This window comes from Melanotaenia boesemani, chromosome 8 (genome assembly GCF_017639745.1).
Source record: "Melanotaenia boesemani isolate fMelBoe1 chromosome 8, fMelBoe1.pri, whole genome shotgun sequence".
Classification (NCBI taxonomy): Eukaryota; Metazoa; Chordata; class Actinopteri; order Atheriniformes; family Melanotaeniidae; genus Melanotaenia; species Melanotaenia boesemani.
The window spans coordinates 3,138,734-3,158,869 of record NC_055689.1 but is presented as its reverse complement, the minus strand read 5'-3'; the positions used below and the strand labels follow the sequence as shown (position 1 = coordinate 3,158,869).

At 42.8% G+C, this 20,136-nt stretch overlaps 1 protein-coding gene and 1 long non-coding RNA gene across 3 annotated transcripts in view; one reads left to right on the top strand and one right to left on the bottom strand.

The window, feature by feature from the left end:
• Window positions 1–6,131, top strand: part of LOC121643973 — a 16,425-nt gene extending 10,294 nt beyond the window's left edge. The window contains exons 3-4 of the long non-coding RNA XR_006011203.1: window positions 4,584–4,592; window positions 5,969–6,131. This is a non-coding gene — a long non-coding RNA (uncharacterized LOC121643973). The remainder of the gene's footprint in view (window positions 1–4,583; window positions 4,593–5,968) is intronic.
• Window positions 3,995–20,136, bottom strand: LOC121643966 (GATOR complex protein DEPDC5-like). Of its 2 annotated transcripts, none has more exons than XM_041991623.1 (7): window positions 20,016–20,136; window positions 19,687–19,926; window positions 8,513–8,676; window positions 7,213–7,384; window positions 7,073–7,133; window positions 4,406–4,488; window positions 3,995–4,322 (listed from the first exon to the last, which is right to left on the bottom strand). In XM_041991623.1, the coding sequence occupies exons 1-7, from the start codon at window positions 20,110–20,112 to the stop codon at window positions 4,024–4,026; spliced, it is 1,116 nt and encodes a 371-aa protein (XP_041847557.1). In that variant the 5' UTR covers window positions 20,113–20,136; the 3' UTR covers window positions 3,995–4,023. The 2 variants fall into 2 exon arrangements, with proteins under 2 accessions (XP_041847557.1, XP_041847558.1); XM_041991624.1 differs by having other exon boundaries at window positions 19,747–19,926.

Here is a 20,136-nt window from a genome sequence, read left to right as displayed (position 1 = left end):
TAGATAGATTCTTGACAGATGGAAATATGAAGGCCTACAAGTTACAGTAAAAATGCAAAAAGAAACTATAATAAAAAGTAGGTAAAAATAAAATATGAAATAACAATATAAATTATTGGTTAGCTCTTAGCTACAGGCAGCTCGCGTTTGATGGGTGTCAATCATCCACCCCCACCTTCACAGCCCCCTCTCAGCTCCACCTCTTTGCCCATTTTTGGATTTTCTGGGAATGACAACACACACGATACTACCAAGATGGCGATGGTAGGAACCGCCCAAGGAGCTTCAGTTCAGCTCTTTAGAAACCTACGGGTGATGTCACGAAGGCTCCGCCCATCTTACAGTGTATGATGTTTGCTCTCTGCATTTTCATAAAGGCAATGAGAGAAATGCTATTTTTTGCTTTCTAAAGTCGCTATGTTCACATTGGCTAATGAAGAAAGAAAACCCCTAAAAAGGACTACTTTCCAACATTAACAACACTAGTGTCCCACACACCCCAGCAGGGCAGGTCCTCCTCTCTACTTTGTGAACCTGGTCTTTAATTATTTGTTGTCTTAACTGTGTTTGTTGGTGATAGAAATGGTTTTACTGAGCAGTTAGCTGAGATTTTGGATGTTCTGTGGATACCACACGTTACATTTACATTTACAGACCTGACATTACACCTGTAAAACCGGATGTTAACTAGAGATTTGACGTTCATGAACGAATCGATTCTTTTGAACGACTCTTTTAAATGAACGATGGGAACCGATTCACAGCTGTGAGCCATTCATTTGTGAACCATTCTTTTTATATACAAATGTATATACAAATTTTTCAAATTTTTTAAAATCAAATCAAACTTTATTTATAAAGCGCTTTTCATGCCATAGGTAACACAAAGTTCTTTACATGATTAAAAACATAAGAATAAAAACACTCAATGAAATCTTTCACACAGTCACACGCACACACGTATACACACACACGCCAAGCCCAATCCCCCCCCCCCCCCCCCCTTCCAGCTAAAAATGACTGAATGAATAAATAAATGAATAAATAAGTAAATAAGAAGTGGTACAGTTGAGTAAAATAAAAATACAATAAATAACATTTGTGACATCATAAAAGTCTGATGTCCAACACGCTCCATTCATGTGAAGCATCTATGGGCAGAGAGTATTATTCAGAAACAAATGCTGTGAGTTCTGTCCAAAACATTTACTAGAATTTGCACTGACTGCTCAGGTTTATCCATTTTTATCTATTTTTCTGATAATTTTTTAATCTTGTATAATTAATTTTATATAGGTACATATTTTGATTGTTTGTCATTCTTATATATTGTGAAGTTTATAAGGTATTGTGAGAACGAGCCAGTCTTTTGAATGGCTCTTTGAAAGGAACGGCTCCTCAAGATTCGGCTCCCTTCAAAGAGCCATAAATCCCATCTCTAATGTTAACCCCTTAACTCCCGGTAGCGGAGGCTGCAGGTGTAGATGTGAAGCTAAACAGTCAAGCTAAGAATGAAAGGTTAGAGAAATTATATATTGCTTTAATGACTGGAGAACTGGGTGTGTCACGGTTATGGACTTTATGTTCATGTTTTTGGGTTTCTGGTTATGTTTAGTTAGTTTTCCCTTGTGTTCTGTGGTTTTCTGTTCCTGCCTTGTTAGTTCACCTGGTCTGATTAATCATCCACTTCATCTGTGTCTTGTTACTCCCTCTGTGTATAAGTACCCCTGGTTTTCTGTTGTTCCTGGTCGGAGCCTCACCATTCATCATCATTTCACCATTTCCTGTTCCCTCTGGTTTATGTTTTTCTGTTTTGGATCCTTAAAATAAACCTTTTTCCCCTGCACCGATTCTGCCTCCTGCCTGACTGCCTGCAATTGGGTCCTCACCTCCTCCGCCGCCCACCATTCGTGACAGGGTGGGCCTCTCTGGCACTTCTCTACACTGGTTTAAATCCTATTTAGAGAACAGGAAGTACTTTGTTTCGATGGGTATTTTTACATCTGAACAGACAAGAATTACATGTGGAGTTCCCCAAGGTTCCATCCTGGGGCCTCTTCTGTTTAACATCTACATGCTCCCACTGGCACAGGTTATAAAGAAAAACAAAACTAGTTACCATAGCTACGCAGATGACACACAGATATATTTTACAATGTCACCAGAAGACCGAGGCCCCATGCAGGCTCTTGGTAAATGCATTGAAGAGATTAATGACTGGATGTGTCTGAACTTTCTTCAGTTAAACAATAACAAAACTGAGGTGATGGTTTTTGGAGCCAAAGAGAAACGATTAAAGGTCACCACAGAGCTTCAGTCTATACACCTAAAAACCACCAACCAGGCCAGAAATCTGGGTGTACTGATGGACTCAGACCTAAAAACCACCAACCAGGCCAGAAATCTATGTGTACTGATGGACTCAGACCTAAAAACCACCAACCAGGCCAGGAATCTGGGTGTACTGATGGACTCAGACCTTAACCTTAGAAACACATTAAGGGAATTACAAAGTCAGCCTACTATCAGCTTAAGAACATATGAAGGGTAAAAGATCTGATGTCTCAGCAGGACCTGGAAAAACTAGTCCAGCTTCCATCTTTAGTCGGTTTGATTATTGTAACAGTGTTTTTACAGGTTCTACCTAAAACATCAGTCAGACACCTGCAGCTGATCCAGAACTCTGCTGCTCCAGTCCTCACTAAGACCAAGAAAGTGGACCACATCAGTCCAGCTCTGAGGTCTTTACACTGGCTGCCGATCCGATAGACTTTAAAGTTCTGCTGCTGGTCTATAAAGCTCTGAATGGTTTAGGACCAAAATACATCAGAGACCTCTTGACCCAGTATGAAACAACCAGAACCCTCAGGTTATCTGGATCCAGTTTCTTATCAGTTCCAGAGTCAGAACCAGACATGGAGAAGCTGCATTCAGCTTCTATGCTCCACATGTCTGGAACAAACTCCCAGAAAGCCTCAGATCAGCTGAAACACTCAGTTTATTTAAATCCAGGTTAAAGACCCACCTGTTCTCTGCTGCATGGAACTAGTTTTTATTTAGAGTCCAGATCTGGATCTGGTTCTGTTAAACTGGAATCATGTTTTAATATTGTCTTTCCCCACACTGGAACTTTATTTCTTTCATTTTCTCCATTTTATTTTAGCATCTTCCTTCTGTGTTTATTTTATTAATTGCATTTCTTTTGGTTTTTTAATGCACCTGTATCACTTCCTGCACCGTGCTGTAATGTTTGATGTAAAGCACCTTGAATTGTCTTGTGCATGAAATGTGCTATACAAATAAATCTGCCTTGCCTTGCATGGATGGAAGTTATTGTGCATATTGTGAATATTTCTCTCTCCTCACCATCTAGAAGCTGTGAGATTCTCATCCTGCTTTCTGTCTGTTCACCTGATGCTGATGTTCATCACATATTGTTCCTTCTGTGTTTAGAAGGAAGCAGCTTCACAGCTTTAAATTCATCCTGCTGACTTTTTAGCTTTTAGTTAGTAAATCCTGAACATTTCATCCTTCTGTCTCATAAATATTTGATTGTATAAATATATATGAAGAAATATTTTAACTGTTGCTGTTTAAAGAGAAAACTGCTGCTAAACCTGTTTATGTGTTTAGTGCAGGGGTCTGAAAAATGCCTGAAATCTGCCCGTTTTTACTTCATCGTATCACCAGAACGAGCCGATGCTACAAATATTTACTGTAAACTGACCTGCCTTGGGTAAACGTCAGATGTCCAAGGGTCAGTAAACACAGCATGTAATGTACTTCTATATGTTGCTCCAAATCATCTCTACCATGTTCAAGATCATAATTCAGAATTCATATACATCATCTCACCGACCGTCTCCATGGTGATAATTTCTGTCCGTGAACCATGAACCACTAGTTTCCTCCTTGTCAGCTGAAACATTAACACATGTAACGAGAGAAAAGCCGATCAGCTGCTCACCGACAGCCGCCATGATTATGTAAAACAACAGGATAAATAAAAACAGGAAGTCGTTTTCAGGGCGCGCTGGCGTTCATTTTGTCATGGCAGCCGTCCCAGAAGTTCAGCAGTCTGTTGTCCTTGTTGGAGCAGAAGTCGGTGAAGTCTCTGAGCAGACGGTCGGCCACCCTCTCGTCCCCCAGCACGCCCGTCCTCCAGGCTTTGGTCAGCATGGTGTTGTAGGCCCAGTAGTAGCCCACCCTCTCCTCGCCACCGAAGGGGCCCTGGCTGTTGGAGGTGGTGGAGTTTCTGCGGCGGCGCTGCTGCCCGCTGGAATACTTCCTCTTGGAGTACGGCAGCTGCAGGAACACGGTGCCTGGCAGGCAAGAGAGGCAGGGAAACTGGTCAGTTCCCAGTAAACTACTGGAGGTTTACTTTAAACACACTGGTGAGACGAACCTGTAACATGGATGTACTGAGGTTTGCTCTCTGTGGGGAAATTAAAGGTGGACGCAGAAAACTTATCGTGGATGAAACCGAACCTGGAGAAACAAGAAAGAAACCAAAGAACTGGACTGAAAACAGAATTTAAAACCTTCATCAGGACCACCTTCACTGACATGACAGCATCACACAGTTGCTGCAGGTTTGTCGGCTGCATCCATGATGAGAATCTCCCGTTCCACCACATCCCAAAGCTGCTCTACTGGACTGAGATCTGGTGGCTGTGGAGGCCGTTGGAGTCCAGTGAACTCATCATCATGTTCTAGAAAGCAGGTGGAGATGATCTGAGCTTTGTGACATGGTGCATTATCCTGCTGGAAGTAGCATCAGAAGATGCTCCACTGTGTCCATAAAGGGATGGACATGGTCAGCAACAATACTCAGGTAGGCTGTGCTGGTTAAACCAGGCCACGTTGGTACTAAGGGGCCCAAAGTGGGCCAAGAAAATCTCCCCCCACCATTACACCAACAGCAGCCTGAAGCGTTGATCCAAGGCAGGATGGATCCATGTTTTCATGATGTTTCCAGCAGATTCTGATCCGAGCATCTGAATGTGGAGCTGAAATGGAGACTCATCAGACCAGCAACGTTTCTCCATCTTCTATTGTCCAGTGTTGGTGAGTGTGTGTGAATTGTAGCCTCAGTTTCCTGTTCTTAGCTGGCAGGAGGCACCCGGTGTGTCTTCTGCTGCATCCTGGTCCAGACAACTGCTGCTCTGGATATTTTCTCTTCTTCAGACCATCTCTGGAAACCCTGGAGATGGTTGTGGATGGAAATCCCAGTAAATACTCAGACCAACAACCACGCCACGTTCAAAGTCTCTGAAATCCTCTTTCTTCCTCATTCTGCTGCTCAGGTTGAACTTCAGCAGGTCGTTTTCACCACGTCTACATGACTACATGCTGCCGTGTGATTGGCTGGTTGGATATTGAACAGGTGGAGCTGATAAAGTGGACGGTGGGTGATTATCTATTTAATTATTTATCTATGTAATTATCTTTTTCAAAGATCAAATAAATAAATAATAATTTGTCTAAAAAGTCCTTTTTCTTCTTCCAGCGTTGACTCTTTTTCAGACTTTCTGTAATCTGTAAACTACATATCAACTTGTAACTGAGGTCCTGACTGATGGAGGTCCGTTCTGCCTCCAGTTGGTCCCAGTTTGTGTGTTTCTGTGGGTCTTCTGGGAATTGCGCTGACTGGATTTAGATCTGTGGAGTTTCCAGGCTGCAGATCTAAAGTGTCGCTGTGATGATCTTTAATCCACCTCGACATGGTGCAGCATCATGGTGGAGACACACAGACTGTCTCTGGATTTCTCCTGGATCTCTGGAGGAGGTTCTGGATTTAACTGGACACTAAACACTTCCAGGAGCCAGGTTCCTGGGAGTGTTTAAGGTCAGAACTGATGAGAATCAGCCCCACACACGTACAGTCTCCAGATGCAATCCATTTCCCAGATGTCCCAACGTTCCGTCAGTCTTCTGCTGTCCACTTCTTCTACGTCCAGAGAAGAAGAAAGTCCAGTCTGTTCTCATCTTCTTCTTGGAGAGGTGTGTCTTTGTTGCCTTTCTGGACACCAGAGCTTTGTCCACAAGTCTTGGTCTAACTGCAGAAAACCTCCTTTCTGCTGCCACTCCTGCAGCTCTGCTCATTCCACAGCAGCCTCGTCAGGAGGACGCCATCCTGGACGTCCTGAACCTCTTCATCACAGCTGAACCTGAAAGTTCTGGTAGACACTCCTGTCTGGTGCAGTTTGCTGCACGTCGGGTCCTTTTTATATGAAGCAGGACTTTCTCTAGAAGCAACCTCTGCTGACAGATTCAGAACGTTATTTCCACACTAAATATCCCTGAAAGTGGTCATGTGACTTCAGCTGGCTGGTATTCAATCACATTTTCCTTTACAAATGAAATGATACCAAAATGATGCTGGCTGATACTTTTAAAGGTCCCATATTACGCAAAAGTCACTTTCTAAAGGTTTTCTTAAAGTCCTTATAGCCTGTGTATGAGACCAAAAAATGAGACAATTATGTAATCTCTCTCACTTGCTTGCTCCACTTTTTAGTGAATGTGTGCTTAAACGGGTGAGGTCCCCCCGGCACCAGCGTAAGCCAGATCCTCTGGCCAGACACCACTCACAAACATTTAAAGGTTAAGACACAGAAACAGCCCGTCCTCAGCAGAGCTCACTAGAGCCACTTTGGAAATGGTTGACATGAAGGACCAAGGCTGAATTCGGGGTCATACACTTTAAAATAATGTTGGTGGACGTCTGACACCCATATGAAATTGTTGAATAAATGGATAATATGGGACCTTTTAGACTGAAGTTGGATAAAAATGAGGATTTTGTGGTGAAGTCAATGTATAAAGAAATTCTTTAGTATTTTAATACATCCTGTGGGAGATGGAGAAATGTTGGAGAAGGGAGTGGTAATAAATTTAAGGCCCTTATAAGCCTACAATCTTTAATATAATTTTACATTAAACTGTAAAACTGCAGATTTTCTAGTCTTTTGTTACAATAATAAAAGGTTTGAAAAGTTGTCTAAAGCTTCTAAAGCAGTTAGTTTAGCAGTAAACTGAGGATGCATTCAGAAAATCAAACAGCAAGAACCTGTAAAGTATGGCCTCCTGGAAAAGCTGCATCCTGTCCCAGTAGGTTTCTGGTTCAAATCCTGCTGGACGACATGGAAACAGAAGTCAGGACAGAGTCCGACACACACAGACAGCATCCGCTGTAGAGAAAGACTCAACCTTCAAACAGGTTGTCGTTGCTGTTCTTCAGCAAACACTGGATGTTGAGAGGGATGAAGAGCTGAGCTCTGAGCGGGTCTCCGTACAGATAGGACGTCAACGCGAAGGGAACCTCCAGCACCGGAACCAGCAGGAAGCCGCAGGACGCCGCTTTCCGGTGCCATCCTTGGACCTGAGACACATCACCATCAGTGTGGGAATCTGTTGTTGGTCTCAGTTTGTGAAGCTGGTTGAATGTAACACAAACTAAACATCGGATCAACCAAACGTCCACATCAGCTGCTACATGGTTGTTTTCTATGAAGCTGAGACTTAAAATCACGTCGTCGTTTACAGCAGCCGATCCAAGAGCTGTGGAAATATTTGTCTCAAAAACGCTACTGTAAATTTCTCTCTTAATAATCATTAATTAACACAGCCAAAAACAATAAAAATAACATCAATAAACAAAGAAATAAAACAATATTTAAACCAAATTAAATAAAAAACACAAAAATATAACAAAAGAATAAAAAATATTAAACCAATACAAATATGTAAAACACAACAAAATGAAATAAGAGTAATTGAATTAAATTAAATTAATAATAAATAAAATTGATTAAAATAAAAAAATAAAATGAAAATAATTTTTTCATAAAAAAGAATTAAATAAATCAATAAAACAGACTAAATTTAATTAAAATAGAAATAAAATAAATTAGAAACTAAATAAAAAGAATAATAAAGGATCAAACTGAATTAACAAAAGAAAAAAAAAACAATAAAACTATATAATGAAATAGCATTAAAACCAAATAAAACACTATTTCTATCCTGAGCTACACTAACATTGCAGTAGGCTTTTAATAAGAAATAATTGGTCCTAAATAAATAAACAGATAAATTAATAAACAATGACAAATAAAAACAGCATGTGAGAAAAACATGATTATAATGTGTAATTAGTTAATACAGCTTGAACCGAATATTCCACCCTGGACTTCCACTGCTGCCACGTCTGAGCAACAATTATTATTAACTAAAAGCTATTTTCATTCCCACTCAACCAGCAGATGAACAGAAATAATGTCCAAATATCTGTTTGACTAAGTTCAAATGGACAATATGGGACTTTCCATACAGCGGGTTAGAAATATTTACAGCCACGTCAGAGGAACAAAGCAGCAACTGAAGACTTGTGATGGAGCCTTAAATAAAAAAATAAAAAAATAAAAAAAATATCAAGACGGGCATGTAGAGGCTGATGAAAGGCTTTAGACATGTAAAACTAGCAAACCTTGTTTGTTTTTTAACAAACCATCTCAAAGAGCACTGCAGCAGTCACGGCCATCCAGTGCAGCTTGATCTCGAAGGCAGCGTTCAGAGAGAAGTTGCCATGGTAATAACAGCTGCACCATTCGGTGCGGTCACTGCGGTTGTTGACGTCCAGGGTGACCGTCTTCTGCTCCGGGACTGTAGCAGCTGGAGGACAGACAGACGGGGGAGACAGAAGAAGAGGCGTGATGGGGCCTGGTGGATCTTACCTTCACACTTTTCTACAGTATTTGTAATGTCTGGTTTTCTCCCTGGCTCTATTATCTTTGGTTTGTATGTGTGTTGATATAAAAGAGTGTGTTTTTCTATTTTGGTTCTGTGTATAAAACATACAGCTGTCTGCTACACCACAATTCCCCAAGAGGGATGAATAATCTAACCTAGTCTAATCTAGTCTAGTCTAACCTAGTCTAGTCTAATCTAGTCCAGTCTACCATCAGAAGCCTGCATGTGTTATAAAATTGAATCCAATAACAGTTTTATCTCCTCTTCATCAGATTGCTGCTAAATCCAGGACAGAATTTTAAATTCTTAAATTATCAGATTTTGGTTCCAGGAAGCAGAACCTCCAGTTATCAGACCTCTCTGTGGAACCGGCTACCAGTCTGGTTTCAGGTATCAGACCCCCTCTCTACCTCCAGACCACCTTCTAACTTTCCTTCCAGATAAATCTTATAGCAGGTCTGGCTTGGTGACCCTGATCCATCCTGTAGTCCTGCTGCTAGAGGCCGAGGTTGCTGGGGGACGTCCCATGATGCACTGGGCTCCTCTCTGCTGGGGGACGTCCCATGATGCACTGGGCTCCTCTCTGCTTTCTTAATTCTTCATGTTGTTGTTGTTCATTCGTGTTTCTCTTCTTCTTTCTCAGCAGGAATCCCTGGATTAGAGGTCTGCTGCTGGTTGACCCTCTTTCCTGTCCTCTCCACCCCCAACCGGTCCAGAAAGATGGTTGTCCTTCCTAGTTCTGGCTCTGATGGAGGTTTTCCTTCCAGGACCTGGTTCTGATGGAAGTTTTCTTAGCTCTGTCATTTTTATGAACTAGTTTAACACAGTTATTATAAACTGGACTATAGTGGATCATATATTTGTTTTAACTGGACTACAATGAGCTGGATTTAACTGGACTACAATGAGCTGGATTTAACTGGACTACAATGAGCTGGATTTAACTGGACTACAATGAGCTGGATTTAACTGGACTGTCTCTGTAAAGGTGCCTTGAGATGACTTAGTTGTGAATCAGTGATGGATAAACAAAGCTGACAAACAGAAATGAAAGTTTCTCATTTTATTCATTACTAACTTGCAAAGAAGAGCTAAAGAAGCATTTTTGGCTGCAGTCAGTGTTAGTTGTTTGAGGTAAAAGCTGTCCTGGTATAAATAACACAAATAAAAACAAGGTAGAGACAGAATAACTAAAACTGGTTAAGATGAACATTGCAAAGCCGACGTTTTAAGAATGGAAGCACTTCCAGACATTTAAAGCTTGAAAGCGGAAACAGGAAACAGGCCCCGGTGCAGCCTGCAGAGCTGGGAGAGTACTTTCAGCTGAAAACGTAAGCAGAGCAACAGGGGAGGACGATGCACACCACAGCCGCTAACACCACAGCATGCACCGAAACACCACTTTACCATCACTGGATCAGCCACTCGCTCACCAGATCACATGCATGGATCGGGTCGTGGAGAATTTTGATCACATCGATCAGCGATGTGGCAGAATTCATCTCCATCTACGGACGCTGCATGCAGAACACGACACACCACCATCGATGCAGATCTACAGGCTACTGAGAGGAGGGCTGAGTCCTGTATCTGTGTCACACTTCACCAGGGATCTCAAACTCTGGTCCTGAAGGCCTCTGTCCTGAAGGTTTTAGTGTTTCCCTACTTCAACACACCTGGCTCAGGTTCCTGTGTAGGACCTGACAAGCTGATGGATCCATTTCACTGAATCAGGTGTGTCAGAATAGGGAAGCATTAAAAAAACCTGCAGGTAGAGACCCTCAGGGACCAGAGTTCCAGATCACCTGCAGAGATGATGATGATGTTGTTGGGGACATGTGAGAAATGATGAATTTATTAAAACTAAGGTTGGGATGGAAAAAGGTAAATTGATGTGTTGGGCTCTTCATGATGTGTCTTTAATTAGGGGTAAATCAGTGCTTCTTTTAAATAATTTGCCTGGAAAAATGAGGGGAACCTCCGTACCTTCACTAGGATTGATTACATTCTCATTGCTAATGAATTGTTAGCACTGGGGCGATTCTGTGTTTATCAGGGCATAGTAATATCAGGCCATGTCCCTGTTGTATTATCTCTGACGCTACCTGACCTTCCTCAAATAAAAAAAAACTGCCGTTTTAATTCAACTCTCCTGTCAGATGATGATTTTGTGACATTTATGAAAGAACACATCCTTTTTCTTTCAGATAAACATGTCTCCGGATACACCCAGTCTAGTAGGCTGAGATACTCTTAAGGCGTGCCTTAGAGGGCAAACAATTCCCTACACTGTAAATATGAAGTCAAAGTCAAAGTCAAAGTCACTTTATTTGTCAATTCTGCAGTATGTAGAAGACATACAGAGGATCGAAATTGCTTTTCACACAGACCCAAGGTGCAGACAATAAACATTTAACATACATCTTTTAAGTAAAAGAAAAGGTCTCTGCTTTGCTATACAATATATAAGAAACTATATTATGCTATATAAAAGGAATAAAAGCAAGAAAATATAAATAATGAAAAAGGCACAAGTAGCAGCAACATATTGGGTAAAGAAAACCAGATAGTGCAAAATGAATACAGTAGTGCAAATGGCATGGCAGTTGTGCAGGTTTAGCTTATATACTGGGGTTTAGCTTATGTACTGGGAGTTAAGTGTCCATGAACAGTTCAGAGTCTGGAGGTTTTGTGAGCAGGGCAGGGAGAGAGTTCAACATCCTGACAGCCTGGTGGAAGAAGCTGTCCTTCAGTCTGCTGGTCCTGGCGCTGAGACTCCGCAGTCTCCTCCCTGAAGGCAGCAGACTGAAGAGGCTGTGTGACGGGTGGGTGGGGTCACCAGCGATGCCGAGAGCTTTGCGGGTGAGGCGGGTGCAGTAGATGTCGTAGAGGGAGGGGAGAGGGGCACCGATGATCTTCTCAGCTGTTCTCACAATGCGCTGGAGGGTCTTTCGGCAGGACGCGGTGCAGGAGACGTACCACACTGTGATAGAGCTGGACAGGATGCTCTCCACAGTGTCTCTGTAGAAAGTCTGCATGATGGGGGCCGGGGCTCTAGCTCTTCTCAGCTTGCAGAGGAAGTAGAGGCGTTGATGGGCTTTCTTGGTCAGTGCTGTTGTGTTGTTGGTCCAGGAGAGGTCCTCTGAGATGTGTACACCCAAGAATTTAGTGCTGCTCACCCTCTCCACAGCAGCACTGTTGATGGTCAGAGGAGCATGTTGGGGGTGGACTCTCCTGAAGTCCACAACAATCTCTTTTGTCTTCTCAACGTTCAGAGAGAGATTGTTGTGTGTGCACCACGAGGCCAAGCGGTTCACCTTGCTCCGGTAGTTTGTCTCATCCCCGTTACTGATGAGACCCACAACAGTCGTGTCGTCCGCAAACTTGATGAAGAGGTTTGAGCTGTGCAGTGGGGTGCAGTCATGGGTCAGCAGGGTGAAGAGGAGGGGGCTCAGCACACATCCTTGAGGGACCCCCGTGTTCAGAATAATGGTCCTGGATGTGTTGCTGCCGACCCGTACTGCCTGTGGTCGCCCGGTCAGGAAGTCCAACAGCCAGTTGCACAGCGAGGTGTTCAGCCCCAGCCTGTCCAGTTTGGGAATGAGCTGTTGGGGGATGATTGTGTTGAAGGCTGAGCTGAAATCAATAAACAGCATTCTGGCGTATGAGTTTTTTGAGTCCAGGTGAGTGAGGGTAGAGTGCAGGGCAGTGGAGATGGCATCATCGGTCGAGCGGTTGGGCCGATATGCAAACTGGAAGGGGTCCAAGGAGGGAGGGAGGACAGATTTGATATGTTCCATGACTAGCCGCTCGAAGCACTTCATGAGGATGGGGGTGAGTGCAACCGGGCGGTAGTCATTAAAACAGGAGGGTGAGGACTTCTTCGGGACAGGGATGATGGTGGTGGCTTTGAGGCACGTGGGAACAACACCCTGACTCAACGAGGTGTTGAAGATGTCTGTGAAGACATCTGTGAGTTCTGCTGCACAGTCCCTCAGCACGCGGCCAGGTATGTTGTCTGGACCATGAGCTTTGCGAAGCGTTGGTCCTGCTGTGTGCTCTCCTCACCCTGTCCGGGGTTAGCGTCAGCACCTGGTCGCCAGGAGGGGGTGGTGTCTTCTGTGCAGGCGTGCTGTTGTGTGCCTCAAAGCGAGCAAAGAAGTTGTTCAGCTCGTTCAGCAGCGAGATGTTGCCATCACAGGTCTGTGGTGGGGGTTTGTAGTCCGTAATGGTCTGTATTCCCCTCCACAGGCTCCGTGTGTCTCTGCTGTCGCTGAAACGGTGTGATATTTCCCTGGAGTACTGCCTTTTAGCCTCTCTGATGCCACGGGACAGGTTGTCCCTGGCTGTCCTCAGGCCCACCTCGTCTCCTGCTTTGAAGGCAGCGTTCCGAGCCTTCAGGAGCCTGTGGACCTCTCCTGTCAGCCATGGCTTCTGATTGGCCCGCACAGAGATGGTCTTACATCCTCAATACACTTGGTGATGTAGGCTGTGACTGTGTCTGAGTACTCCTGAATGTCTGTGTTGTTATCGTTAGTGGCGGCCTGTCTAAAAACATTCCAGTCTGTGCTATAGAAGCAGTCCTTTAGTGCCTCTGAAGACCCCTCTGGCCACACCCGTACCTGCTTGCAAACTGGTTTGGTGACTTTAACCAGTGGTCTGTGTGCAGGCATTAGCATGACAGTGAGGTGGTCTGAGGCTCCGATGTGGGGGAGGGGATGGGCCTTGTAAGCCCCCTTCTGAGTGGAATAAACTTGGTCCAAAGTGTTATTCCCACGTGTTGGAAAGTCAAAGTGTTTGTATATTTTAGGAAACACACTCTTTGGGTCTGCGTGATTGAAATCCCCAGCCAAGATGAGAAATGCATCTGGGTGGGCTGTCTGCTGCTCACTGATGTGTGGATACAGTTCATTCATTGCCTCTCTCCTGTTGTTATTGTTGGGGCTGGGAGGCACGTAGACTGCTGTCATTAGTATGGCTGAATATTCCCGCGGGAGGTAAAACGGCCGACACTTAATGATTATAGAGGCTAAGACTTACTTAAAGCCCCTGGAGTGTTGCCATGTCAGGCACCTGTATTGACGCGCCGTTGCTACGTGTGTGCCTTCATACTACAAGGAAAATCACGTTCCATATGCCGTTTGAATTATATTTATTCTTACCACATTGTTCTTATTTCCTTACAAGTACTCAAACCCATCCATTCGCGCATACATGCGGTCAAAACTGTGTGCGTTCACCTTCTCACCGACAACCTCCATTACTCACAGGTGCGTTCCCCTTATGAAGATGACACACATTGTAAACACTGCCACCCTGTGGACAAACATCTTTCCATTTACATAGTGGCTCCTACAATGATCATAAACTCCACTAACAGTGAGCAGTATTTACAGACCACAACAGCGTCACGGCACCATGCGTCATTGATGTAAACACACAGACCGCCGCCACGGGTTTTACCTTCTTCGGCGAGTGCTCTGTCCGCCCGGTAACATGTTAGACCCTCGAGCTGGATGGCGTGGTCCGCCACGTTGTTGCCGAGCCATGATTCCGTAAACACGTAAACACAACACTCTCTCACTGTCCTCTGAGTAGTCCGTAATAGTCGTATGTGATCCAGTTTGTTGTCCAAAGAGCGTACGTTCGCCAGCGTGATGGAGGGAATAGCTGGCTTGTGTGGGTTTGCTGCTAGCCTGGCTCGGATGCCTCCGCGCTTACCCCGCTTTTGTCTGCGCTCACGCCGTTTGTGACGCCTCCACTCTGGGCGAGGTGCAGGGCAGGGGGTCGGTGGTGGTGTGGGGGTCCGGGGCAGACCACAGGCGCGTAGCTCCTCTTTGTGTGCAGAGTTTAAGTCCAAATTTATGGTTTTGCTGATGTCGATCAAAAACTCACGACAGTAGGTGCGCCTCAGGACAGGTAGACATGACGAAGACTTACAAAAACACTGCGACTTACACGACAAAAAACACGAAAACATCTCTTTGTCGGGAGAGCGTGAAGCCGCTGCAGCTGTCCGCGCCGCCATCTTAGTATGAAAAAAGGCCCACAGAGAACGATTAGAATTGGCCAACCAAATTAAGGAAATAGATAAACAATATGCTGAAGTTAAAAACCCTGACTTGTACAAAACTCGAGTGGAGCTTCAAACCAAATTTGATTTGGCCTCAACTCATCCGCCACCTGCTAAAAATTTTTCCATTCCAGCACTTCTTGGATCTCCACTCCCTCTCCCACCAAATAAATTCAAAGACAATCCAGTTGTCTGGTACATGTTGAGAGTGGGTTCAGTTCAGGAGACACTCGAGCCCCATTTCTGTCAACCATCTCTTTGAACCCTCCTTACTGGGCTCAACATTTCAGGAATGGAGAGACGGGGTATTGAGCGTTTCGGTGATCTTTTTACTGATACTAGTCTTGCATCATTTGAACAGCTGTCTGAAAAGTTTAGTCTCCCAAAGTCTCACTTTTTCAGGTATCTACTGGTAAGACATTTCCTCTGCTGTCAGATACCAAACTTCCCTCAGAGGCCTGATAAGAGCTTTGCTGATGCACTTCTCAATCTACAACCACCATGCAAGGGTCTAATCTCCATTGTCTACAATAAACTGCTAGGTATAAGACAGGCCCCACTTAACATTCAAAGTGCATGGGAGCAGGATCTGAATCTCACACTGTCTGAGGACATACGGAACACAATTTTTGACCTCAGCTAAACCCCCAACTATGTCTTTTGCTTTTCTCTTGGCCAGACCTGCAGTATTGATGAGGTGGGGGGGGGGCCCTGCTCCGCCCACCCTCACTCAGTGGCTGACAGATGTTACGTCTTGTTTAAGACCTAGAAAAAATACATTACTCAATGTGCAATTCCAAAGAAAAGTTTAAAAAAGTATGGGGACCATTTCTGAAATACTTCCATAACCTTCGAACTAGCTAGGGACTGGATCCCTTATCCACATTTTACTGTCTTTATATCAGCAATACCAAGAGTATAAATTGGCCCTTACTCTGGTGCCTTTTGGCCGGTGTGTGGGTTCATAATTTATTTGACAAGCTAATTTATATGTGTGCGTATTGTTTCGTCTTTCGTTTCTACCTTCCCAGATTCAAACCGGACTTCCAGCTGTTGCTTATTTTGCTCCAGGAATGAAGTACATTTGACTATTTGTTCTGTTGATCCTTTCATGTACATGTCTGGCTCGATAGGCGAGTGGGTGAGTGGGATAGGTTCTTTTTTTTGTGTTCTTTCTTTTTGTCCTTCTACTGTACACAGACAGGTTTATTGTTCTCAACTTGAGTTGACTGTATATTTACAAACCTCGTGTCAGCGTTGTATAACTCACATTTATTTGGGACAAAACTTTAAAAAATATCTTTGCAAAAAAAAAAAAAAAAGGTTATTATTTAAATTAACTTAACCGTTTACACGCCAGTCTGGTCATGTAGTGTCACCGTTTTCTGAAACAACACAAAATAAGCTATTTTTCACATATTTATGTATAAAGACATAGAAACAAATATGGACACACACGCGCACACATATATGTAAGATAGACTAATATATATTAGTGCTGGGCACGTAAACACGTTAATCACGCATTAACGCAACGATTAATTTACGCCATTCATTTTTTTAATCGCAAGCTTTTTTTTTTTTTTTTTTTTTTGCTCACTGATTTTGACCACAGAAACATGGCGTCCATGTCTCCCTTCCCTGCTGTAATCAGGTAATCAGGAGAGAGCAGGTTTATTAAAGTGAAGAGACGTTTTCTGTCTGGAACTTAAGACAGAAGAAGAACCGACGTTTCTCTTTGTCTAAATCCATGATCCAGATGACAGAACATCCTGATTTTTGGACGGGAAACTGCTCCCAAAAGACCATGAGAAACTTTTTATTTATGTATTATTATTTTTTAATAAATGCAGTTTTAATTTATGCCAGACAGCAAAGGTAAGACATGTTTTCTGACTTTTACAAACGCCTGGTTCGGTGAATCTTGGTCATAGCGAGATGAAACTTCCAGCTGTGGAATCTGTGAGATGTGAGCTTTCAGAAGAAGAGTCGTTTGTTCGTGTTCATGGGGAGACATCATCTGTGTTTACATGTGTGTTTGGACTTTGTGTAGCTGCTTTTTTAATTGTTTGTTAACTTAACTGTGTTTAGTGGTGATAGAAATGGTTTTACTGAGCTGGTAGCTGAGATTCTGGACTTTCTGGGGATACCACACATGTTTATAGTTACATCTACAGACCTGACGTTACACCCGGAAACCAGATGTTAACCCCTTAACTCCCGGTAGCGGAGGCTGCAGGTGCAGAGGTGAAGCTAAACAGTCAAGCTAGGAATGAAAGTTTAGAGAAATTATATCCAGAAACCTGGATAATGAAGCACTGAAGGTGCATGTGTAGCGGCTCTTGAATGGTTGCTGACAAATGATGATGCCACAGTAGGGATCAGGATCTGCACATTTATTGTAAACATGCACCTGCGGATAGCAGGAGGGGCAGTCAGACACAGACAGCAACACGGTCTCTCCCCGTTTCCCGCACAATGGTTTTTCAGCTTTTTTTTTATACAAATAAACTACAATAAAAAAAGAGTGACTTTCAAGTTGTCAGTTCACTTTAAACAATATTAAATAATCCATCATAAACAAATATCAATATGGAAATAAATCAAAATGTTATACGAAAAGAAATGTAGTTTGTGTACTTATTTTCCCTTTTAATATACAATGATAATTAGTATTTTTGGATCAGCTGAAGATCCCTATTAACCTTTTAACTATCCACGCAAATATTTAGTTCCAGTTAAAGTGCAGTCCACAATACAACAAGTAGGCTAACATTTAAAAAATAACAGTTCTATAACACACACACCTGCGGATAGCAGGAGGGGCAGTCAGACACAGACAGCAACACGGTCAGACAGCAACATGGTCTCTCCCCGTGTCCTACAGCAGGCGAGAAAGCAGCGAGGGAAAATCCCCGACAGATTTAATAACATTAATGAAACTTAATTCCAAAAAAAAACAACTCAAAACACAGATCGGCAGTTATTTAATAACTTTTTTAAGGAGTTTAAACCAAAACAAGCTGCTTTTCAAGTAGTTGGCTTAACAAAGGGAGAGACAGCATTTCAACACGTCTTACCCGCACAATGGTTTTCCAGCTTTTGCCGCGAAGCTGCAAAACGTCACACATGCTGCTGCGGTGCATCGTTAATTAAGTCCCTCTCACTACAACAGCCAACCAGGAACCTTGGCAACAGTACCAAACAAGCAAATGTTTTCTACAGGACAACGATAACTTCACAATAAAGAATATCAACAGGTTTTGAGAACGTTCATAAAATTAAATGATTATTAAATTTATGTAGAAAATTTACTCTGCTACACATGGATGGAAGTTATTGTGCATATTGTGAATATTTCTCTCTCCTCACCATCTAGAAGCTGTGAGATTCTCATCCTGCTTTCTGTCTGTTCACCTGATGCTGATATTCATCACATATTGTTCCTTCTGTGTTTAGAAGGAAGCAGCTTCACAGCTTTAAATCCATCCTGCTGACTTTTTACCTTTTAATTAGTAAATCCTGAACATTTTGGCCTTCTTTATCATAAATATGTGGTTTTATAAATATATATGAAGAAACATTTAAACTGTTGGTGTTTAAAGAGAAAACTGCTGCTAAACCTGTTTATGTGTTTAGTGCAGGGGTCTGCAGCCTTTCCAATCCAAAGAGCCGTTTTTCCCTCAGCCGGCTAAATAAAACTCCTTTAGAGACGCAAATGTTACCAGACTTTTCAAAAAGGAAACTTAATATATATTTTAATGAAGAGCCACCATAGGATGTTTGTTATTTTTGATCATTTTTATTTCCATTTTTAAGGTTTTAAAATAAAGAAAAACACAAAACTTTATAAAAAAAAAGAGGATAAACAGACTTTTTTCTAAGGGATGTAGATATTTGTGGAAAATGATGTAAAAGAAAAAAAAAGTCCCTGGTTTCCAACCAAATGACAGGAAAGATAGATTTAAAAAAATATTTTAGCCATGTAGTTAGAGCCATTGTATAAGGTCCAGAGAGACACTTGCAGCTCCAGAGTCGCAGGTTGGAGACCCCTGATGTTAGTAAACCAAAACTTACTGTATTTTCTTTTTATAGCTGTAGGCCTTCTTTTAAAGGAAAGAGATATTTGGCACGTAACAATGAGATTAATTGCGATTAAAAGTTTTAATTGTTGTGTGTGTGTGTGTGTGTGTGTGTGTGTGCGTGTGTGTGTGTGTGTGTAAACATCCGTTACATGTCTTGCATGGAAAATAACTTTTTATGTGTATTTTTTACATAAAACCAGTGACATCATGTAATCTTGTGCTTTAAAGGTTAAAATAATCTAAATAATTACACATTTGGTAGTTTTGTTTAGGAGTGAAATAAATTTAGTGATTTGAGCACAAAAGTGGTAAAGAATATTAATCTGTAATATTTTTATAGCATCTTTTGGGAGAAGACGTTTTAGTGCTCTAATAACCAATTACAGAATGTCTAATAACTAAAAAAACAACTAACTTGTAATTTTAAAGTTTTTCTAACAAAACTCATCCCATATGAGGAAACACAACCAGGCTAGAGGCCAGAAACGAGGAAAACGTCCCTGATGACATACATGGGTTTACATGAAAGTCCTCTTACAGGACTCACTGTTGTCCTGGTAGCTGTAGGTGAAGATGAGTCTAAACTAAAAACAATGAGCCAGCTGTACTTTTATGGAAGCTTGAAGGACCTGACAAGACACACCCTCTCTGCCCTGTGTGACACTTAAAAACCAGGCCCAGACCATCCCTTAAAGTAGACCCAGATGGGATTTGCATCAGACTGGATGAGGGGCTCCTCTGCAGTGTGGGCTGGGAGCATCGGGCTGGGTATACCTAGCAGTGCGGCGGCCTGGCTGCGTCCTCCAAAGCTGCGGCTGAAGGAGCTGTGCCTACTTGCGTAGGAGGCTGGCCGGCTGGGTAGCCAGGGTAGGAGAAAGGCTGGAAGGTCGCAGGGGCGCCGCTCCTCCAACACAAAGGCCACCTCAAACCATTTCCTCTGGAAAAGGGCAAAGTCTTCAAGAGCTGCAGCTGACCAGCCTCCAGCCGCCGTGGTCATAAGCTGGGAGGTCAGACCTGCAGCAGAAAGACCAGACGGGACAACAAAGGTTTGGTTTCTGTACAGATAAGTCACTGTACAGATAAACTACAAAAAGCAAACTTACCATCCTTTTCTCCTACGATCCCATAGAAGTAGAAGCCATAGACAAAAGTACGCATAGCGTCTCCTGAAGCATGAGCCACCAAACCTTCATCAAGCATTTTCTATGAAAAAAAACACATGAA

Excerpts from the sequence above, each read along its gene's own strand:
- LOC121643966 (XM_041991623.1), bottom strand. The coding sequence starts at position 20,112 with ATGCTTGATGAAGGTTTGGTGGCTCATGCTTCAGGAGACGCTATGCGT. Across the intron at positions 8,677-19,686 it reads CCAGGCCGCCGCACTGCTAG|CTGCTACAGTCCCGGAGCAG; the intron begins GTATACCCAGCC and ends TCTGTCCTCCAG. Across the intron at positions 4,323-4,405 it reads TCAGTACATCCATGTTACAG|GCACCGTGTTCCTGCAGCTG; the intron begins GTTCGTCTCACC and ends CTTGCCTGCCAG.